Consider the following 18,063-nt stretch of genomic DNA (forward strand, 5'->3'; position numbering starts at 1 on the left):
AACACAGAGAAGAAACTTCACGTAAGCACAAGAGAAATCTTGCTTTAAATTACTAATAGTTGGGGTGCCTGGCTGGCTCAGTTGGTAGAGCGCGTGACTCTTGATCTCAGGGTCGTGAATTCAAGCCCCAGGTTGGGTATAGAGATTACTTAAAAGTAAAATCTTTAAATTACCAATACTTGCTTACTGACCAAAAGCTGAGAACCATGGGGACTGATAGCCATGCTCCAAATGGGTCCTCCAAAGGCATCCACGGCATACTTGATGTTTAATGCCTGCAAATCATACTCGATAATTTCTCCATTGAGTCCAGCACTAAAGAGTCGCTGTCCTTTTGCCCAACACAGAGCTTCTGTAGCCCGAGATTCATGACCTGGAAAAAACTACAGAAACACAGTAACTTGTCAACTCACCATGAATTAATCAGCTAGCAGCAATGAGTGCTCACAGGTAACATGGTAAAAATTAAAACACTTCCCTAGAAATAACCAGTGTGGGGTTTTGTTCTACCAGAAGATCATGTTTATTAAGATTTTCATTTTTTAGATTCAAATTTTAGTCACCTATACAGTTGTGTTTCTTCTTTTTAATATTTTATTTATTTGAGAAACAGAGAGAGAAAGAGAGAACACGAGCAGTGTAAGGGGCAGAGGGAGAAGCAGACTCCCTGCTGAGCAGGGAACCCGATGTGGGGCTCGATCCTGGGACTCCAGGATCATGACCTGAGCCAAAGGCAGATACCCAATCGACTGAGTCACCCAGGTGCTCACAGTTGGTTTTGTTTCTCTTTCCAGGACTTGTTCTGCAAAACCTTTTCATTAGAATAAAGTTTATATATAATCATATTTGACATATACAGTTTTAAAAAAATAAATGTAACTATCTTGATTGGGTGATAGTTTCAAAGGCTTATATATGTCAAAGTTATCAACGTATAGACTTTACTTTAGATTTTATTTATGGGGCTCCTGGGTGGCTCAGTCGTTAAGCATCTGCTTCGGCTCAGGTCATGATCCCAGGGTCCTGGGATGGAGCCCCACAACAGGCTCCCATCTAGCACTGCTTCTCCCTCTCCCACTCCCCCGGCTTGTGTTCCCTCTCTTGCTGTGCCCCTCTCTGTCAAATAAATAAATAAAATCTTAAAAAAAAAAAAAAAAAGATTTTATTTATTTCAGAGAAAGAGACAGAGAGAGAACACGAGCCAGGGGAAGAAGAAAGGGAGAGGGAGAAGCAGACTCCCCGCTGAGCAGGGAGCCCAATGTGGGGCTCGATCCTGGGACTCTGGGATCATGACCTCAGCCAAGGCAGACTCTTGACCAACTGAGCCACCCAGGCACCCCAATGTATACACTTTAAATAAATGCTGTTTATACTGTCAATTTTACCATTAAAATTAAAAAAATAAAATAAATGGAGGTGCCTGGCTGGCTCAGTCAGAAGAGCATACGACTCTTGATCTCAGGGTCATGAGTTTGAGCCCCACATTGGATGGGTGTAGAGATAACTAAATTAAAAAAAAAAAAAGGAATAAACTTAAACATTTTAAAAATAATAATACAGCTCAATCCAGCGTTTCATTCAAGTCTCAGATTTCTAAGTGCTTTCTCAACACTTACAAAAGTATTCATACATATCAAGGCATTTTATTCTTATATCTGCTCAGCATGAAAGGGACTGAGTGGGTACAATTTTTCCTCTCTTAACTTGAAATGACACAAGTACTTGTGGGTTAAGCAGCTTGCCCAAAGTGCCAAAGTCAAATGTGAAGAGAACATTTTAACTTTCGGGACACCTGGGTGGCTCAGTCTGTTAAGTGTCTGTCCGCCTCTGGCTCAGGTCATGATACCAGGGTCCTGGGATTGAGCCCTGCTCGGCAGGAAGCCTGCTTCTCTCACTCCCTCTGCCACTCCCCTGCTTGCGTGTGCACTCGCTCTCTCAAATAAATACATAAAATCTTAAAAAGAAAAGAAAGAACATTTTCATTCCTATTCCTAGTCCCTACTCTTGCTCTGAGAATGATTAACAATAGTAGGGAAGGGACTATGGAGAAAGCGAAAGACTAGATTGAATTATTATTGTTGAGAAAAGAAGAGATGAGAGAAAAAAATGAGATACTAAGTAAAGAATGGTTGAACTACTCATTAAACAATTATTAATTCAGGAGTGGCTCTGTACTAGGCACTTGCTAAATGCTGGGAATACAGTCATCAATATCAGTGACATGGTCCCTTCATAAAATTTGAAATTCAGTGGGGAAGAAAAACATTAAACAAACATACGAACTATTATCATTTTAATCATCATAAATGACAAGAGATATCACAGAGTGCAACAAGCATGTACCATAGGACGTTTTTCATAGTACAGAATATGACCTATTTGTGGTGATGACCAATTTTTTAACTCTTGGTTCTTCAGGGTTCAACTCAGTAAGTCATCCCTTTCCAGGATTCATAAACTCACATCTTTAGAGTAAAGCAACTCTCCACTAAGATTTTATGTCTGTGCTTAGCTTTATCATAAAATTTGCCTACTGTTTGGAAACTGTATACTCCTATTTCCTCCACTGGACACTGAGCTCCTTCAAGGTAGGGCTTCTGACACTTGTCATAATGCCTAACATTTGCCACTCACTCATTTAGAAACAACTGCAGGGTGCCTAAATTCCAAGTACTAGGCTGCTGGGCACTGAATTCATTCATTTATCCAGCTATCCATTCACAGGCATCCATTCACAGGCATCCATTCACTGCCTAGATGCATAACACAATAAATGTGAAATGAATTATTTTGTTGCGCCTGAAATCAGTAATCAGTGCCTCTGAAAAATAACCTGCCGTAACAGCCCTCTGCATACACCCAAACAGTATTTTCCTCGTTTACTCCCAAATATAGGCATTTAAGTCTACATTCTCTCAGACAGATGAACTTAGAAATTCATCTTCCTACCATCATGTCACCAGAAAGTTTGATACTAAGATGTTTCATCGTTTTTTCTGAATTAACAATGAAATGGGTCCTGACGACCCCAGCAGGAAATGACACCTTACCAAAGTTGCAGCAGTGCAGAGACTGATATAAAGCAATGGTCTTGACAGTTTCCCTTTTTGTTGTGCCCAAAAGATCCAGCAAACCTCAGTTTCCAAATGACAGTGAGCCACCACAACTCCTAGGTAGAATCTTTCTGACATTACACAGATCAAAACTCTGAGCTCAGACAAGAGACTGCATATTTACTACACAAATTACATAGTTCTAAACAACTCCGGAGAGTCACTCTCTTTTGATCTCTTTGAATATAAAAGACATACAAGATGTAGAATTGAACTTAAGAAATTAACTCAGCAACACGGAATCAGGCTTCCAAATGACTTACTTTTTCCTGAAAGTAGTTTGCTGACAAGTTATAAATTTCCACAGTGCCATCTGTTCGAGAAACAGCCAATCTGTTTGACTGGTTATTGTAAGCCACACAGCGGATCCCTGATGGAACATAATTAAAGAAACGTACTCGATGGACCTTAAATTCACCCATTCCTGGGGGAGGGGAAAAAGAGGCATTATTGTTAAATGTTAACAGCAGCATGTCACGTGTATTATTTCTTATCACTGTCCTGGATGGAAGAGCCCAACTGTATCTCACTGAGGTTCACTTCTAAATACCTAACCAATGATGCTTTCACACCCCACACAAGAATCTACAAAACCATCGCCAGAAGCACAGGATGCTTCAGCTAAAAACGAAAAGATCAACATATAGAGCATGTCCCAGACTCCTAACAATCCTGCCAATTACCTGAGGAAAGTACTCTGGGAAAGAAGGGTGACATAAGACTGAACATAACCTCGTTCTCTAATTGAGAGTGTGCACCTAAAGGAAGGGAGGCACATCGTGCTGACCAGTCGTATTAGAGGCAGAAGCTAAGGTACTCCTTTCTATTTTGTGTGTGAGGTTTCGGGGGCTGGGCGGGGGGAGAGGGGTGAAGAGAAGCGTAAACACCACTAACACTCTCAAGAAGCCAGAAATATTGACAGCCTAAATCAGTCTCTCAAAGTCAGGTCCGCAGAACTCCTGCATCAAAATCATCTGGAAAAAATGCTTTTTAAAAATACAGGATTCTGGGGCGCCTGGGTGGCTCAGTCGTTAAGCATCTGCCTTCAGCTCAGGTCATGATCCCAGGGTCCTGGGATCGACCCGCATCGGGCTCCCTGCTCGGCGGGAAGCCTGCTTCTCCCTCTCCCACTCCCCCTGCTTGTGTTCCCTCTCTCACTGTGTCTCTCCGTCAAATAAATAAAATTAAAAAAAAAAAACACTAAAAAAAAAAAAATACAGGTTTCTGGGACACCTGGGTGGCTCAGTCGGTTAAGCGTCTGCCTTTGGCTCAGGTCATGATCCCAGGGTCCTGGGATCGAGTCCCAAATCAGGCTCCTTGCTCAGTGGGGAGCCTGCTTCTCCCTCAGCCTGCTGTTCCCCCTGCTTGTGCTCTGACAAATCTTAAAAAGAAATAAAAATAAATAAATAAAAATGCAGAAGGGGCGCCTGGGTGGCTCAGTTGGTTGGGCCGCTGCCTTGGGCTCAGGTCGTGATCCTGAGTCCCGCGATCGAGTCCCACATCGGGCTCCCCGCTTTCCCCTCTGACCCTCCCCCCTGTCATGTTCTCTCTCTCCCTCAAATAAATAAAGAAAAAAAATTAAAAATAAAATAAAATAAAAATGCAGGATTCTGGGTCCTACTCCACAGCTCCAGAATTCCAATCTCTTGGTTGGGGGGAGGATGGGGGTGGGGAAGGAAGACTAGGAATCTGCATTTTAGCGAACACTTCTCCCTAACTTTATAGCACGCTAAGTTTCCAAATTCCAGACTCAAGCTAAGGTTAGGGAAGTGAGGCTGATGGGGCAGGCAGAACCAAGAGCTCCTCAAGGGAAGGAAGCGACGGGACTTAGTCTGGCATCTGTCAACTATCCCCTCCCCACCGCCGCAAACATACACACTCGGCGAAGAGAAGGGCCGACTCCGGTTTGCCCCTCACTGGTCTTCCTTCAAGGTTAGGAACCCACGGGCAGAACAGGCGCGTTCGGCCCGGCCCTGCTAAGAGGGCGTCTGAAGCGCGCGCTAGAACTCCGCCGCCCCTTCACTCTCCGGCAATCTACGGAGTAGCCCCCACCAGGCCGAGGCACAAGGGGAACTGCGAACTCCACCGGCGTCGGCCTCAGGCCGCACCCCACAACTCAAATTCCTTTCTCTCCCGCCAGCTTCCCATACCCATTCCCCAACTCACCTACGGATGGGGGCTCGCCTCTCTCTGCCGCGGCCCCACGTGCGCGCGCCCTCGCGTGCTCTGCCCCGGAAGTGCTTGCGGCGCAAGGCCGGAAGTGCGCAGGCAGTGCTCGCGGCGGCGGCGACGGCGGCGGGAGGTTCGGTTGTCGCCCGTTGGCCGCGCGGCGCCGCGCTCGGCGGCCGCCATTGCAGGTCAGGCCGCGGGCGGGGTGCGCGGGAGGCCGCGGGGAACGAGGGCTGAGCCGGGGATGGGGGCGAGGGTGCGAGGGAGCGGGAAGCTAGGGAGCTGGGGCCGGGTGGGGCGCTCGGCTCGAGGAGAAGAATGGCGAGCCGAGGGGCGGGGAGCGGCGGGAGGGGGAGGGGCGGCCGGGAAGGGGGAGGGGAGCGAGGAGAGCCGCGCAGAGGTGGGGGCGAACCCAGAGGGCCCCCCGGGGTGGGAGGGCCAGGAATTGTGGGGGGAAGGGAGCGGTGTATAGACGGAAGGCGGAGGGAAGGAAGGGAGCGAGTGGGGCGGAGCGAGAGAAGGGCGGAAAGGGTGGCCGAGCGCGGGCGGAGGACGGAGAAGGGGGCGGCGCGGGCCGGAACCTCGAGGTACGTGCGGGAAGGGGCTCTTCCCCGGGTGGGGAGGGAGTCCAGCATGAGAGGCTTGCGGGAGCGGGGTAGAACTGGAACCCGGGAAGTAGCGGGAATATCAGAAAGGGGACTTGGTGGGAGGGTTGGGGGTGTAGGACTGTGAGGTTTGTTCGAGGGGACATTTTAAGTCGCGGGGGGAAGCTGCTGGGAGAGATCATTGGGAGGATGGTTAGAAGGAAGAGTGATCCAGGTTCTTTTGTGGGCGGAGTGAGAGACTAAACAGTGGGGTGGGGTCGGGTCCTGGAGGAGCTAAGTACTTCAGATTGAAGAGGAAACAGGGAACGATTTGGAGAATGGGGGTGGTAGAAGAACAACGTTTAAAGAGTAATTTTTGGGAGGAGGGTGGACGGTTTGAGGGGTGTGGAGGAATGCAGTTTAAAGAATAGTTTCCTTGGGAGGTAGGAGGAAGGGTTAAATAGGTTGGTAGGAGGGCCCAGCGAAAGTCTGGGGGTGAACTGGAAGGGGGGTTGGGGAAGAGAGGGGAAGCGGATTGAGAAGTCCCAGAAAGTGGGCGGGACTAGACATAGGAAGTGTTTTGTAGCTCCCACTGAAGGCATGGGAGGGGGTCGGAGGAGAGGGTGGAGAAGATGGGATTCGGTGGGAGGAGAATCCAGGATAGTGTGAGACCTCCAGCAGGGCTAGAAAAGAGGGGCTTTGGGGAATATAAGGGGTCATAGCAGTAAGAGGAGGAAGGGCTGAGATGGGGCTGCAGAGTAGCAGAAGATGGAGAAAACTGGAGTAACTCAGATCGACTGAAGCCATCTTTTCCACCCATTGTCTACAAATACCAGTAATTGATTCCCCCCATCATGGGAATCCTAAAATGTGATGGGAAAGTACCACGTGTATGCATAGTATCCACACATGTTTTTGAACACACTCTTCACTAATGAAAAAGTTTGGAAGCATTCATTTCCACCTACCCTCCATAGCCCCTTTTTGGAGGGGAGCAAGCTTCTCATTTGGAAACAGAATTTTAGTGTTTAATAACATAAGCCTGACAGGAGACAAGATTTTCCTTCTGAAACTTAGACCATCCCCTTCAGTCACAAACCACAATAACACTGCTAATAAAAATAATCTGATTCATTTGTATATGAAAACTTCCTGAATTGTTCATTTAATGGAAAGGCACATAGAAAAATAGTTATCTTTAGAGAAAAGAAAAAAAAACCTTTCAGAACTTAATGCTTGAAGCAGTTTGGTGAACCTTGACTGTCATGTTTGAATTTTTCTTCCATTTATGTAAACTTGGTTTTACTCTGATAACCTGCTGCTTTTGTAGGAAAGTTTAGTCCACTATAAACATGAAAATAATTATACAGTATAGCATTTAGACATTCTATTGAACATATACCAAGAAAATGCCACATTCCCTGCTGGTAATAAGTCGTTTGACCCTAAAGGCTTACCATGTTTTAGGCACTGTGCTGAGGACTTTCCATTCATAACCTCATTAAGTTTTCACAACAGCCCTTTGGGATAGGTTCTTTCTTATACCCAGTTTATTGGTGGGGAAACTGAAACTTAGAAGGTTAGATTATTAATCCCATGTCACACTTAGGATAAGTGACAGAATCCAGGTCTGATGACTTGAGTTCTCCCTGCATTCCTAAACAACCGTCCCTGGGACTGAATAAAAGCTCAGTAAATGCTAAGTGTTGGTCTCGCAATTTGAAAACTTTTTGTGTCATGTATTTAATTTTTTTAAATAAAAAATGAATTTTTATATTAAGAATTGTAAAGTTAAAGCCTTTATTCCCTATCTTAAAAAAATACAAGAAGAAAGGTTGTAATGAAAATTTATAAAGTACTGCTTAGCTCTAGTAAAATTTAATTATTTTTAGTCACCATTGAGTCCCCTTGTTTGAGTAAAAGCTGTATATGTTCTCTCTAATTGGATCCATACCACACTTCTGCCACATTATATTTTGGAGGTAGTTACCATTATGAGGATCATTGCTCATTCATTCTGTTGTCTGTAAGACATTAGTAATCTGAACAACTTAACATTTAACAATTTAGAAAGTAAACTATAAGAGACTTAATTTTGTTGAAGATTAAAATGAATCCGTGACAAAGAATGTCCTCTGTTCTTTTGGCTTATTCTGCCTTATACTTAGTTTTCAATCTTGGAGGTGACATTGAGTAGATCTCTAAATTTCATCAATTGAATATGATAAAAAGGCTTGTTTTTGACTGCCTACCCCAGAGATGTAATAGGTACTTGGCTGGTAGTTGTGTAGGTTACTGATCTTTGTAAAACAATCAGAAATTACACAGAAGTACTGTATTTGAGAATTTGTGGGAGAGGACTGCTGGAGAGGCCATATTGTGGAGGGGTTAAGTTCACATCCCACTTACTAGCTCTGTGACGAGTTACTTAACCTTTAGTTTCTCTAAGCATGTTTCCTCATCTGTAAAATGGGAATAAGAGTGCTTACGTCGTTGAGGTTGTTCTCAAGATGAAACCAGAAAATCAGATAAGTCTCCGCAGAAATTTACCTATGGGAGAAATGAAGCTTTTTGTATTATAATGCTCTGCCTGGATTTTTCTTCTTAAATTGTGTTTGTACTCTCATTTTTTTTCAGATTTTTTTCCCCAGGTTTTAGTAATAACTTTAATAGGAACTAAACTCAAAGTAGAGGTAGAAGTCAAAGACAGTTAAATAAGGTATGTCCCAGATTGATAGATACAGTTCCACTTAAATCTTTGAATTTTTTGAGTGGGGCTCCATTGTGGCTCTGGATTGGTTTTGAAATGCGGATTCTTTTGCTGTGCTGTAGTTTGTTCAGGGGTCTTAAAGTTATCAGACCACTGTCCTGAGAAGCAGTAGTGTGTTGACTTTACCTGGGACCCCCAGACTGGCTTCATGTCTTAGGATGATCTGGGGCAAGAAATTTCTACAAATTTTGAAGCCCCAGAAAAGACCTTTTTTTTTCTTTTAAATAGGAAAATATTGAGAGTTAATTAGAATATTTAAAGTACTTTAGAAGAAGTTTCCTTTAGAAAGCTAAACTTGAGGGGTGCCTGGGTGGCTCAGTCATTAAAGCATCAGGTCATGATTCCAGGATCCTGGAATGGATCAAGCCCTCATTGGGCGCCTGCTCCGAGGGAAGCCTGCTTCTCCCTCTCCCTCTGCCTGCCGCTGCCTGGCTTGTGTTCCCTCCCCCTGCTTGTGTTCCCTTTCTTGCTGTGTCTCTCTCTGTCAAATTCTTAAAAAAAAAAAAAAACAACAAAACTAAACTTGAGTAAGTTAGGAATATAAAATTATATTGTTTAGTGATGTGAAGGCCTGGAAAAATTAAGCAGGAGAAAATTTCCTCCTTTTTTGAGATACGGGGGTGGGAGGAGCTGAAATAATTCATTTCAGGGGAAAGAGGTTCCCCCCCCCCCGCCACTTTGCCATCACTCCAGGCCCACACTAGTTGTGGCCTATGAGACTCCCCTCTGAAGTACAGTGAATTAAACATCTTTCAAAAAGTGACATTGCAGAAATTTTTCCTTGGCTCTACAGTTACACATATTGTCAACTTAGAATTATTATTCTTAACCAAAGGCAAGTAAGTTGGTCCTCACCAAATCTTCCAATGACTCCTTTAAGTTTCATGATTTGATAGAGTGTATTTTTCAGGCTGTGTCTTCAAAGGTTTTTAATAAATCTGCAATTTCTGTACAAGCAGTATCTTAGAATAAATATGTAGAAATTGTTCTACTTTAATGTTGGAATTAGTTGAGACTGAAGACTTACAATTTTTTTTTTTTAAATGAAGATTGTATTTATTTGACAGTGAGACACAGCGAGAGAGGGAACACAAGCAGGGGGAGTGGGAAAGGGAGAAGCAGGCTTCCTGTTGAGCAGGGAGCCCGGTGCGAGGCTCTATCCCAGGACCCTGGGATCAAGACCCGAGCCGAAGGCAGACGCTTAACTGACTGAGCCACCTAGGGGCCCCTAGAATTTTTTTTGTTATACAGAAAGTATTTATCATAATGTTATATTTGTTATTACTAATAGGATTTGATTTGTATTATACTACTTCACCTCTTTGTTTTCTTACTACCTGCCTACTGTCAAGAGTATAGGGACAGATTGGGCTGCATGTTATCAGATTCTTTAGTCAGCTCCACATTAAGTGAAATACACATTCCCTGTTATCTCTGTCAGGTGTGTCCTCAGTGAAGTACCCAGGTATACCTACTTACTCTGGCCCTGAGAATTCAAGTTGCCTAGAGTAGTAATCTCAAGGAGCAAGAAAAGGAATAATAAAATTCAGGCGATAGCCTATTTTAAGGCACTAAAGTAGATTTTTGAAGATTTATTTGAGAGCATACATTCATGAGTGGGAGGGGCAGAGGAAGAGAGAGAATCTCAAGTAGACTCCACACTGAGCACGGAGCCAACGTGGGGCTCAATCTCACAACCCTGAGATCATGACCTGAGCTGGCCATTTAACTGCAACACCCAGGCACCCCTAAAGCAGAATTTTAAAATTTGCTAAAGGAATGCCTTCTCTTCCGTTTCTCCCATGTACATAAATGTAGCCAGGCCAGTCCACAGGTTCCTATGAGTGGGTCTGAACTTCATTAGTGTTCACATGTGCAGCATCCCAGTAGGACTAGCACTATTTTTAACCAGCATGACTAGGGACAGCAGCAGAATGGTGAAGCTGTAGGCCCCAGAATTTGTATTTTCAGGAGCATTGCTAGATGTTTGCCAGTATGGAGAGATCTACTGAGGCAGGGCCTCCTATATAAGTGGGTAAAGTTCTTCTGACCCAGCTATCAGGCATCTGTTTTCCTTTGCCCACTTGGGCCACTGTTGTGAATTCCTGTTCTAAAAGGAAACTGTTCAGGAAATGTGGAATGCACTGAAAATATTTCTGCATCCCCCTAAAACAGTCCATATATACTCCTCTCAGATGTGTTTCCAAAGGCCTTAAAGATTGATTTCCTTCCCTGCCGTGGTCTTCCAGAACCTGTTTATCTGTATGAACACTTAATTGTTTCTCAGAAACTACCTATGTATTACTATAGCCATCAAGAAACATATAGTGCATTATCAGTCATCAAAAGCTTAGTTATAAGAACCCTTTAATCTATATGCATTTATTAATCTTTAGAAACTTTCCAACTTCAGTTTCTAGTTATTGAGGTGTTTTTTTTTTTAAAGATTTTATTTATTTATAGGACAGAGAGAGACACAGCGAGAGAGGGAACACAAGCAGGGGAAGTGGGAGAGGGAGAAGCAGGCTTCCCGCCGAACAGGGAGCCCGATGCGGGCCTCGATCCCAGGACCCTGGGATCATGACCTGAGCCGAAGGCAGACGCTTAACGACTGAGCCACCCAGGCGCCCCTATTGAGGTTTTTTTGATTCATGGGTGAAATACACCTACCACTCTAAATTATAGTCAAAATTACAGTGTGGAAATACCGATTTGCTTTTTCCATTTTCTAAAAAAATAACTGTCTTTAAAACATTTTCGCATATATGTGGTCTTCACAGTAGTGTAATGAGTCCGATAATCTAGGTGTTAGCCCCATGGTCATTAAGTGACTTGTGTATGATGACACAGTGAAAAGTTCTACACTTACAGGCTGGAACCTGACTTTAAGTCTTCCAGTTTTAAATTGTAATCCTTTCTTCAAGAAACCTTAGAAGAATTTTAAAGGTGCTTTTGGTTGTTCAGTTGATGGTGGTGTAGGGCCTCCTTAGCCTGTCAGAAGACCTTTGCCCTTGAGCCTCGTGTATTTGTTCTCGAGCAGCACCACAACTGGCGCTGCTGCAGAAGGTCTGACTCACAGATGCCTTCTGGACCCCCTGTTGCCCTTCTGACCGTGTCTGCCGTGCCTGCCTGATGCTTTGATGTCTTTCATTCTCACTAGTACTTGGTTTTCTCCTTTGGGAACGTATTGATTTTGAGTATAAAGACAGGTGGCCTGGGTTCTAAGGCGTGTACAGAATCTGATTCATAGTAAAAAATCAGTAAGTATTAGCTACTGTTTATATTTGAATTTGAAGACCAGTGAATTGACTGACCTTATGTTCCCAAAGTATGTTTAGTGCTCAAGAATAGAGTAGTTCTGCCATCCTATAAGGCTCCTGGCAATATACTTTTCCCTGGAGATCCAAAATGAAGGTTCATGTATCAGTGAAGAAACCTGTTTAACTTTTTAATCAATGTTTACTAAGCTTGAGCACAGTTACACCTGTTAACATACAGTACTACAGTTGGTAAACACTGGACTAATAACTTTCCACTGAGTTCCATCGATTTATTGGAAAGACTTAAACAGAACGTGTAGTTTAGATCCCCCAACCCCTCAGTCCCCCGTGAATCTATCTTTCCTAGAAAGACAAGTGAAGCCAGTTGTCTCAGGCAAAAAATACTCACTTTAACCCATTCTTTTAGAGTACTGCAAACTTGCCACCAGGTGGTACTGTTGCATAAAATGAAAGTGTCATGAAATGATTGTCAGGGTATACCTCAAAGATGGTCAGCGCATATAATGAGAATCATGTTAGATACCATGTAGCATTCACCAAAGTTGCCTGAAGGACTTTCTCATTTCTTGGCTTTTGTTAAAGGAGATCCTTTGAACCTTGAAATATAACCAGAGTGTTAGACTTGGGAAGTTCATATTTTATATCACCAAAGGGAAAAGTAAAATGTAAATGAATTAGTTTTTTTAGAAATATGCAGAATAGAAAATAGAACGTTTTTTAGAAATATGCAAAATAGAAAAAAAATCTAAATGAATTATTTAGTTTTTTTTAGAAATATTTAGAATAGAAAATAGAACATTCAAGAGAAAGGCAAGTTAGCATAGTGGTCAGCAGTGTGGGCTATAGTATATGTTCTGGGTTCAAATTCTGGCTCGTTGACTAGTAAGTACATGATCTTATCTACTAACTTTCCATACCATTATTGACCATTGGTGATCTTAAGCAATGTTGAACATACAGTGTCAATTCAAAAATATTTACAGCTTATAGCATTGTTAGGGGAATGAAAGAAAATCTGTCTAAAGTACTTAGAAAAAGGCCTCACACACAGTACATGATAAATATTAGCTATCATTATTATTCTAAATTTTTTTTTCCTCTACAGCTTATTTTCAGTTGCTTTTTAAAGACGGAAAGCTCATGGTGCAAATTGTTATTTCCAGGTGAGTACATTTTGAGACTTTTTTGTTTAGCTTGAATGATTAGGGTTATATACGTTTGATATTTTCCTGGAAGAATCAGGGTCCTCAGGTGCATCTTGCACAGATCCTTGCATTTCATCTGTAGTTCAGTGCCTAGCACTGCCTAATTTTCCAAGAACTTGTGCTCAACAGAGTTCCTTTGGGCCTTGAATGGTGGTGTAGGACACTATTCATCCTTCACCCCTCAAAAATATTGTAACCGCCAGCCCTTTGCTTGCAGTGCTGGGGCTGGAGGCCTGGCAGAATGGGTGCTGATGGAGCTACAGGGGGAGATCGAGGCTCGCTACAGCACTGGATTAGCTGGAAACCTCCTGGGAGACCTACATTACACCACTGAGGTGAGGGGACTTTTCTTTCCCTGCCTAATGCCTCAGGAAAGCAAGCTACACCAAGGTGGTGCTCCCAGGACCCAGAGTGAGGACTGCCCTCAGGTTTGTTATTCGAGGTCTAGCTAATCTAAGCTATCTGCTTGTTCTCCCCCGACCCCTGCAGTAGCAGGGAAATTTAGCTTTGGGGAATCTGGAAAATCACAGTTCTAAAAAGTGGAAATTCTCTTACCTGGGGCTACAAAGAGTAAAAAGGGCACGAGGGTGGTCGTCTGGTGTGGCTCTTCAGCAGTGGTAGAGCCATGCCAGGGAGTGCAGGTGCCAGCATTGCTCGCCAGGAGCATCTCTAGAAGGCACCTGAGTGTTATGACCTTGCCCTGAACCTCAGGCATTTCATTCTTGTTCTGCCGAAGGGAATCCCTGTGCTGATCGTGGGGCATCATATCCTGTATGGAAAAATCATCCATCTGGAGAAACCTTTTGCCGTTCTTGTCAAACACACTCCTGGGGAGCAGGACTGTGATGAACTTGGCTGCAAGACTGGCACCCGGTACCTGGTGACAGCACTCATCAAAAACAAGATCCTTTTCAAAACTCGCCCCAAGCCCATTATCACCAACGTCCCCAAGAAAGTATGAAAGAACCCCGGATTTTCCCTAGAGAGCGGCCAACTCCTTGGACTCGTGCTCAGTTGCCACCTCGAGGACGGCTCGACGGTTCCCTGGGACCACAGGGGGGTCCTGTTTTGAACACAGGCCACCCGCTGGGCATGAATTCTGATCCCTTCCTCATGGCAACCGGTTCTCTTGGTGGAAATCTGGCCCCATTTCCAAGGAACCCATCGCCTTTTCCAACTTCATCAGGCTCATTGGCTTCAAATCCAGCACCTTTCCCTGCTGGTGCTCGTGACCCAGGCATGGCTTCTTTTCCAAGAGGGATGAATCCCACTGGTGCAGGTGCAGTTTCTTTCCCAAGGCCCGGTGGCCTTTTGGGCCCAGGCCCAGGGCCATCTCTAAACCCTAGGGCAGGGGCTCTTCCAGGTCCAGGGCCTCTGTCTAACCCAAGGTTAGGGGGTCTCCCAGGGCCGGGTCCTATGTCCAACCCAAGGTCAGGTGGTCTCCTGGGAACGGGTCCTGACCCCAGAAGTGGCGGCCCTATGGGCCCTGGGCCTGGGCCCAACCTGAGAGCAGGTGTCCTGTTGACTTCTGGGAATGGTCCTCCTAATCCTAGGCCTGTTGGCCTGGGACCAGGACCAAGTCCCAATCTGAGGTCAGGCTTCGTTGGTACAAACCCTGCCCCGAGGTCGGGTATGTTTCCAGGCCCGGGCCTTGGGCCCAGCCCAAGAGCAGGTGGCCTGGGCCCAGGCCTTGGACCCAACCCAAGGGCAGGTGGCCTGGGCCCAGGCCCTAATGTGGACACCAGAGCGGGTGGCCTCCTGGGCACAGGATCTGGTCTTAACTTAAGAATGGCTGGACCTCAAGGCCTAGATCTTGCCCCCATTCTAAGAGCAGCAGGTCTTTTAGGAGCAAATTCAGCTGCTTTCTCACAGGCTTCTGGAAACATGGGCACAAGCCCATCCTCTATGGCAAGAGTACCTGGCCCCATAGGCCCAAACTCCGGTCCTGGCTCTCGGGGAATTGGCCTTCCAGGGCCAAATCCATCCATGTCCAGGGCTCCTGGCCCCATAGGTCCTAATTCAGCTCATTTTTCAAGGCCAGCTGGGCCCATGGGGGTAAATGCGAATCCCTTTCCAAGGGGGGCAGGTTCAGGGGGCCTGAATCCAGCTGCCTTCTCTCAGTCCTCTGGCACATTGGCTTCAAATCCATCTACCTTCCAGAGGTCCGCTGGCCTCCAGGGCTCAAGTCCAGCAATTTTCCCAAGAACCTCTGGGCCACTAGGTCCCAACCCAGCTAACTTCCCAAGGGCCAGTGGCTTGCAGGGTCCAAGTCCCGCTGCCTTCCCAAGGTCTACTGGCCCATTAGGCCCTGGTCAGGTTACTTTCCCCAGGTCAGCTCCTGGGCCCCTGGGCTCTTCTCCAGCAGGCCCTGTGGGTATCAACCCAGCTCCTTTCGCAAGGCCATCTGGGACCCTGGGTCTAAACCCAGCTTCCTTTCCAAGGATGAATGGCCCTGTAAGCAAGACTTTGGTCCCGTTTCCTAGAGTGGGGAGCCTCCCTGGCACAAACCCAGCTGCTTTCCCCAGACCAGGGGGTCCAATGGCTGCAATGTACCCAAATGGAATGTTACCCCCTTAAACACCGTTTTCTCTCCAGGACCACTTTGGTTTTTAGGCACCATGGTTCTGGGCAGGCGCTGTGTTACAAGTAAGGGTAGATGCGGAGCTGCAGTCTGAAGTACATAGCTGGGGCTCAAGTTCAGATGAGCCGTCTTTTTCCTTTGCTTTCTTGACTGAAGGTGAAATGTTTTATGTGGGAGATGGATAACGGCAGGTGGGAATGATCCTGACCTTGAGAGAAAGGATCTCCAGCCCTCCAGAAGCCTGCTGTGCTTTTGTCCCACAGCTTTCTGCCCCTTGTTTCTTACTAGTTTCTTGAATTCTTCATGTGGACTTTTCCTCAGGGATACATTGGCCTGCAGGTCCCAATTCACATGTAGTCCCCTGCTCACCACTGGAGAATCAGCTCACTGCTCTCTAGAAATGTTGCGTTGGTGAACAGACTGTGCTTCAGCAGCTCTGACCTGGGCAGCTTGGACCTGGTCATCCTCTACTGCCATACCTTTCCCTGGGGGCTCGAACACAGAACAGGGAGGTGGGCAACCACTTCAAGACCCACCAAATACAATTTCTGCTTGATTGACTGGGCCTGCAGCTTCCTTCTCCTGGGACTTTGAGGAGGCCAGAGTCAAGGCTCCACTGCTCATCTAACTCCCTCTCCACTAGTACTCCTGATCAAAGAACCTCAAAATTTAAACTGACGTGGATGGGAATTGGGGTGGGGGGTGGGGGGGATAAAGGGGAGATATCACTGTGCTTCGTTCAGCCTGATGTGAGAGGATGGTTGGTGTTTTTCCTGCTTGTATCTTTTCTTACCGTTTCTTTAATAAATGGGATGAGAGGGCTGCTGATGTCACTCTACTTCGTTACCTGTTCCCACAGGAAAGGAATTTTACCCACTGCTTTTCGTTGTTTCAGCTTGGCCACAATCCTACGTTATCTGCCAGGTAAAACGCGGTCACTCAAGCAGGAAGCAAGCGTTGACTTTTAACTAAACTTAGCTAGGACTCATTCATCTGCCAGTGATTTCACCAGAGACCTTGCCCATCCTCAACAATAAAAAAAAAGTTAAGCCACCAGAGGTTGTGCAGTTATCAATAAGGTGGGCCTGCTGTATGTCCCAGGTCCAGAGGCAGCTGTGACTACTTACCCTGTTTGAGTTCCACTGCCAACTATCTTGACAAAACTATTTCTACTCAAATACCTCTTTTGAAACTGGAATAAAACCAGTTTAAAAGTACAAGGAGGAAGTAGTTCAGAGATAACCAGCATTATGTGAGAATCTTTATTTTGACAAGTGTAGTATAAAATATTTGACCTGAAAAGTAAAAAAAAAAAAAAAGTAAAAATAAATATGTTTACAAATTACTGTAGAAAGAATACAAAAGGGTTTAAAATTCTCAATGACGAAAAAAACAAAATGTGTCCAGTTGTATAAAGGCTCTTCCCTTGCAAGAAACGGGGATAAAGCTGAAGACCCAGTTTGGTTTCGCTGCTGAAAAATGTACAAAATAACTTAGAAAAACCAGTCGAGGTCAAACGTTGTGAGCCCACTACTTGTACCTGCCTACTCTTGATTTGAGCTCGGTTGATGACCACAGTGCGAGGCAGAGCTGAATGTAGGACAACCAGGAGTTCTCCATCCAGGAGTCTATCCTACCTTAACCTTCAAGTAAAAGCTGAAGAAAAACAAGCCCTTAGTGAAGTCTGAGCTCTGCAGTTGGCTGACCGGATTTCCTCCATTGTAGTGCTCAAAATAGTTTACTTGGCCAGCAAAAACACGGAAGAGCCTGGAACAACTGCCTTTAGCAAATGCCTGCTGCCTCTTCCCGGCCTTCATGGGTCGGGCCCAACACCAGCCAGCAGTCTTACCAGAGGCTCGAGGTCTGTGAATCAGCAATGGTGGCTGCACCTGGAAAACCCTTGCGTTCACGGGGGATGAAAGAAAGCACCAGGATTTGCCAATCTGTGGCTCAGAGCACACTTGGTTCCTTTGTAGGGAGCACCTGGGCACACTAGAGGCTTGCCCCCTCAACGACTGTCTACCTTAGTGCTGGTTCTGAGGGGTTAGCAGGCCCTGCTAAGAATGGACATTTGGAGAGCGGAAGCAGGCACTCGTGCAATCAAGCATCCCCTAAGTCAAAGGCTTAGTCAAGATCCCAAGTTTCAAACCCAAGAGTGGAGAATAGTCTGTGGATTGCAAATCTCCAGAAAATGCCTTCCCTCACTACCCCCAACAAGCAGAAGAAAACCAAAGCTTCAAGGAGCATGAGAGAGAAAGGAAGAACCTTAGGATTTAGGAACCAATTCTATCTCTGAATTTGGTTTCTGGAAAGAAGCAAGTGCAATAATGACTATCCACAACTTGGCCAAGAATTCCCTG

At 45.3% G+C, this 18,063-nt stretch overlaps 3 protein-coding genes across 4 annotated transcripts in view; 2 read left to right on the forward strand and 1 right to left on the reverse strand.

The window, feature by feature from the left end:
• The window catches only part of UTP4 (UTP4 small subunit processome component), a 34,360-nt gene extending 29,020 nt beyond the window's left edge, over window positions 1-5,340 (reverse strand). Inside the window, exons 1-3 of one of the 2 annotated variants that reach the window (XM_036089401.2) lie at window positions 5,280-5,340; window positions 3,377-3,537; window positions 192-383 (exon numbers count right to left, since the gene is read on the reverse strand). In XM_036089401.2, the coding sequence (XP_035945294.2) occupies window positions 192-383; window positions 3,377-3,535 (351 nt within the window). In that variant the 5' untranslated portion in view covers window positions 3,536-3,537; window positions 5,280-5,340. The remainder of the gene's footprint in view (window positions 1-191; window positions 384-3,376; window positions 3,538-5,279) is intronic. The other variant, XM_078062517.1, reaches the window with a different exon arrangement.
• A 54-nt stretch (window positions 5,341-5,394) lies between these two features.
• On the forward strand, window positions 5,395-14,083 carry CHTF8 (chromosome transmission fidelity factor 8). The gene is made up of 4 exons (XM_036089402.2): window positions 5,395-5,470; window positions 13,023-13,080; window positions 13,340-13,457; window positions 13,859-14,083. Exons 2-4 carry the CDS (start codon window positions 13,058-13,060, stop codon window positions 14,081-14,083), a joined length of 366 nt encoding a protein of 121 aa, XP_035945295.2. The 5' UTR covers window positions 5,395-5,470; window positions 13,023-13,057.
• DERPC (DERPC proline and glycine rich nuclear protein) lies at window positions 14,080-16,525 on the forward strand. Its single transcript, XM_036089404.2, has one exon. It carries the CDS (start codon window positions 14,080-14,082, stop codon window positions 15,697-15,699), a length of 1,620 nt encoding a protein of 539 aa, XP_035945297.1. The 3' UTR covers window positions 15,700-16,525.
• The last annotated feature ends 1,538 nt before the right edge of the window (window positions 16,526-18,063 follow it).

The sequence above is a fragment of the Halichoerus grypus genome, chromosome 15 (assembly GCF_964656455.1).
Source record: "Halichoerus grypus chromosome 15, mHalGry1.hap1.1, whole genome shotgun sequence".
NCBI classification, from domain to species: Eukaryota; Metazoa; Chordata; class Mammalia; order Carnivora; family Phocidae; genus Halichoerus; species Halichoerus grypus.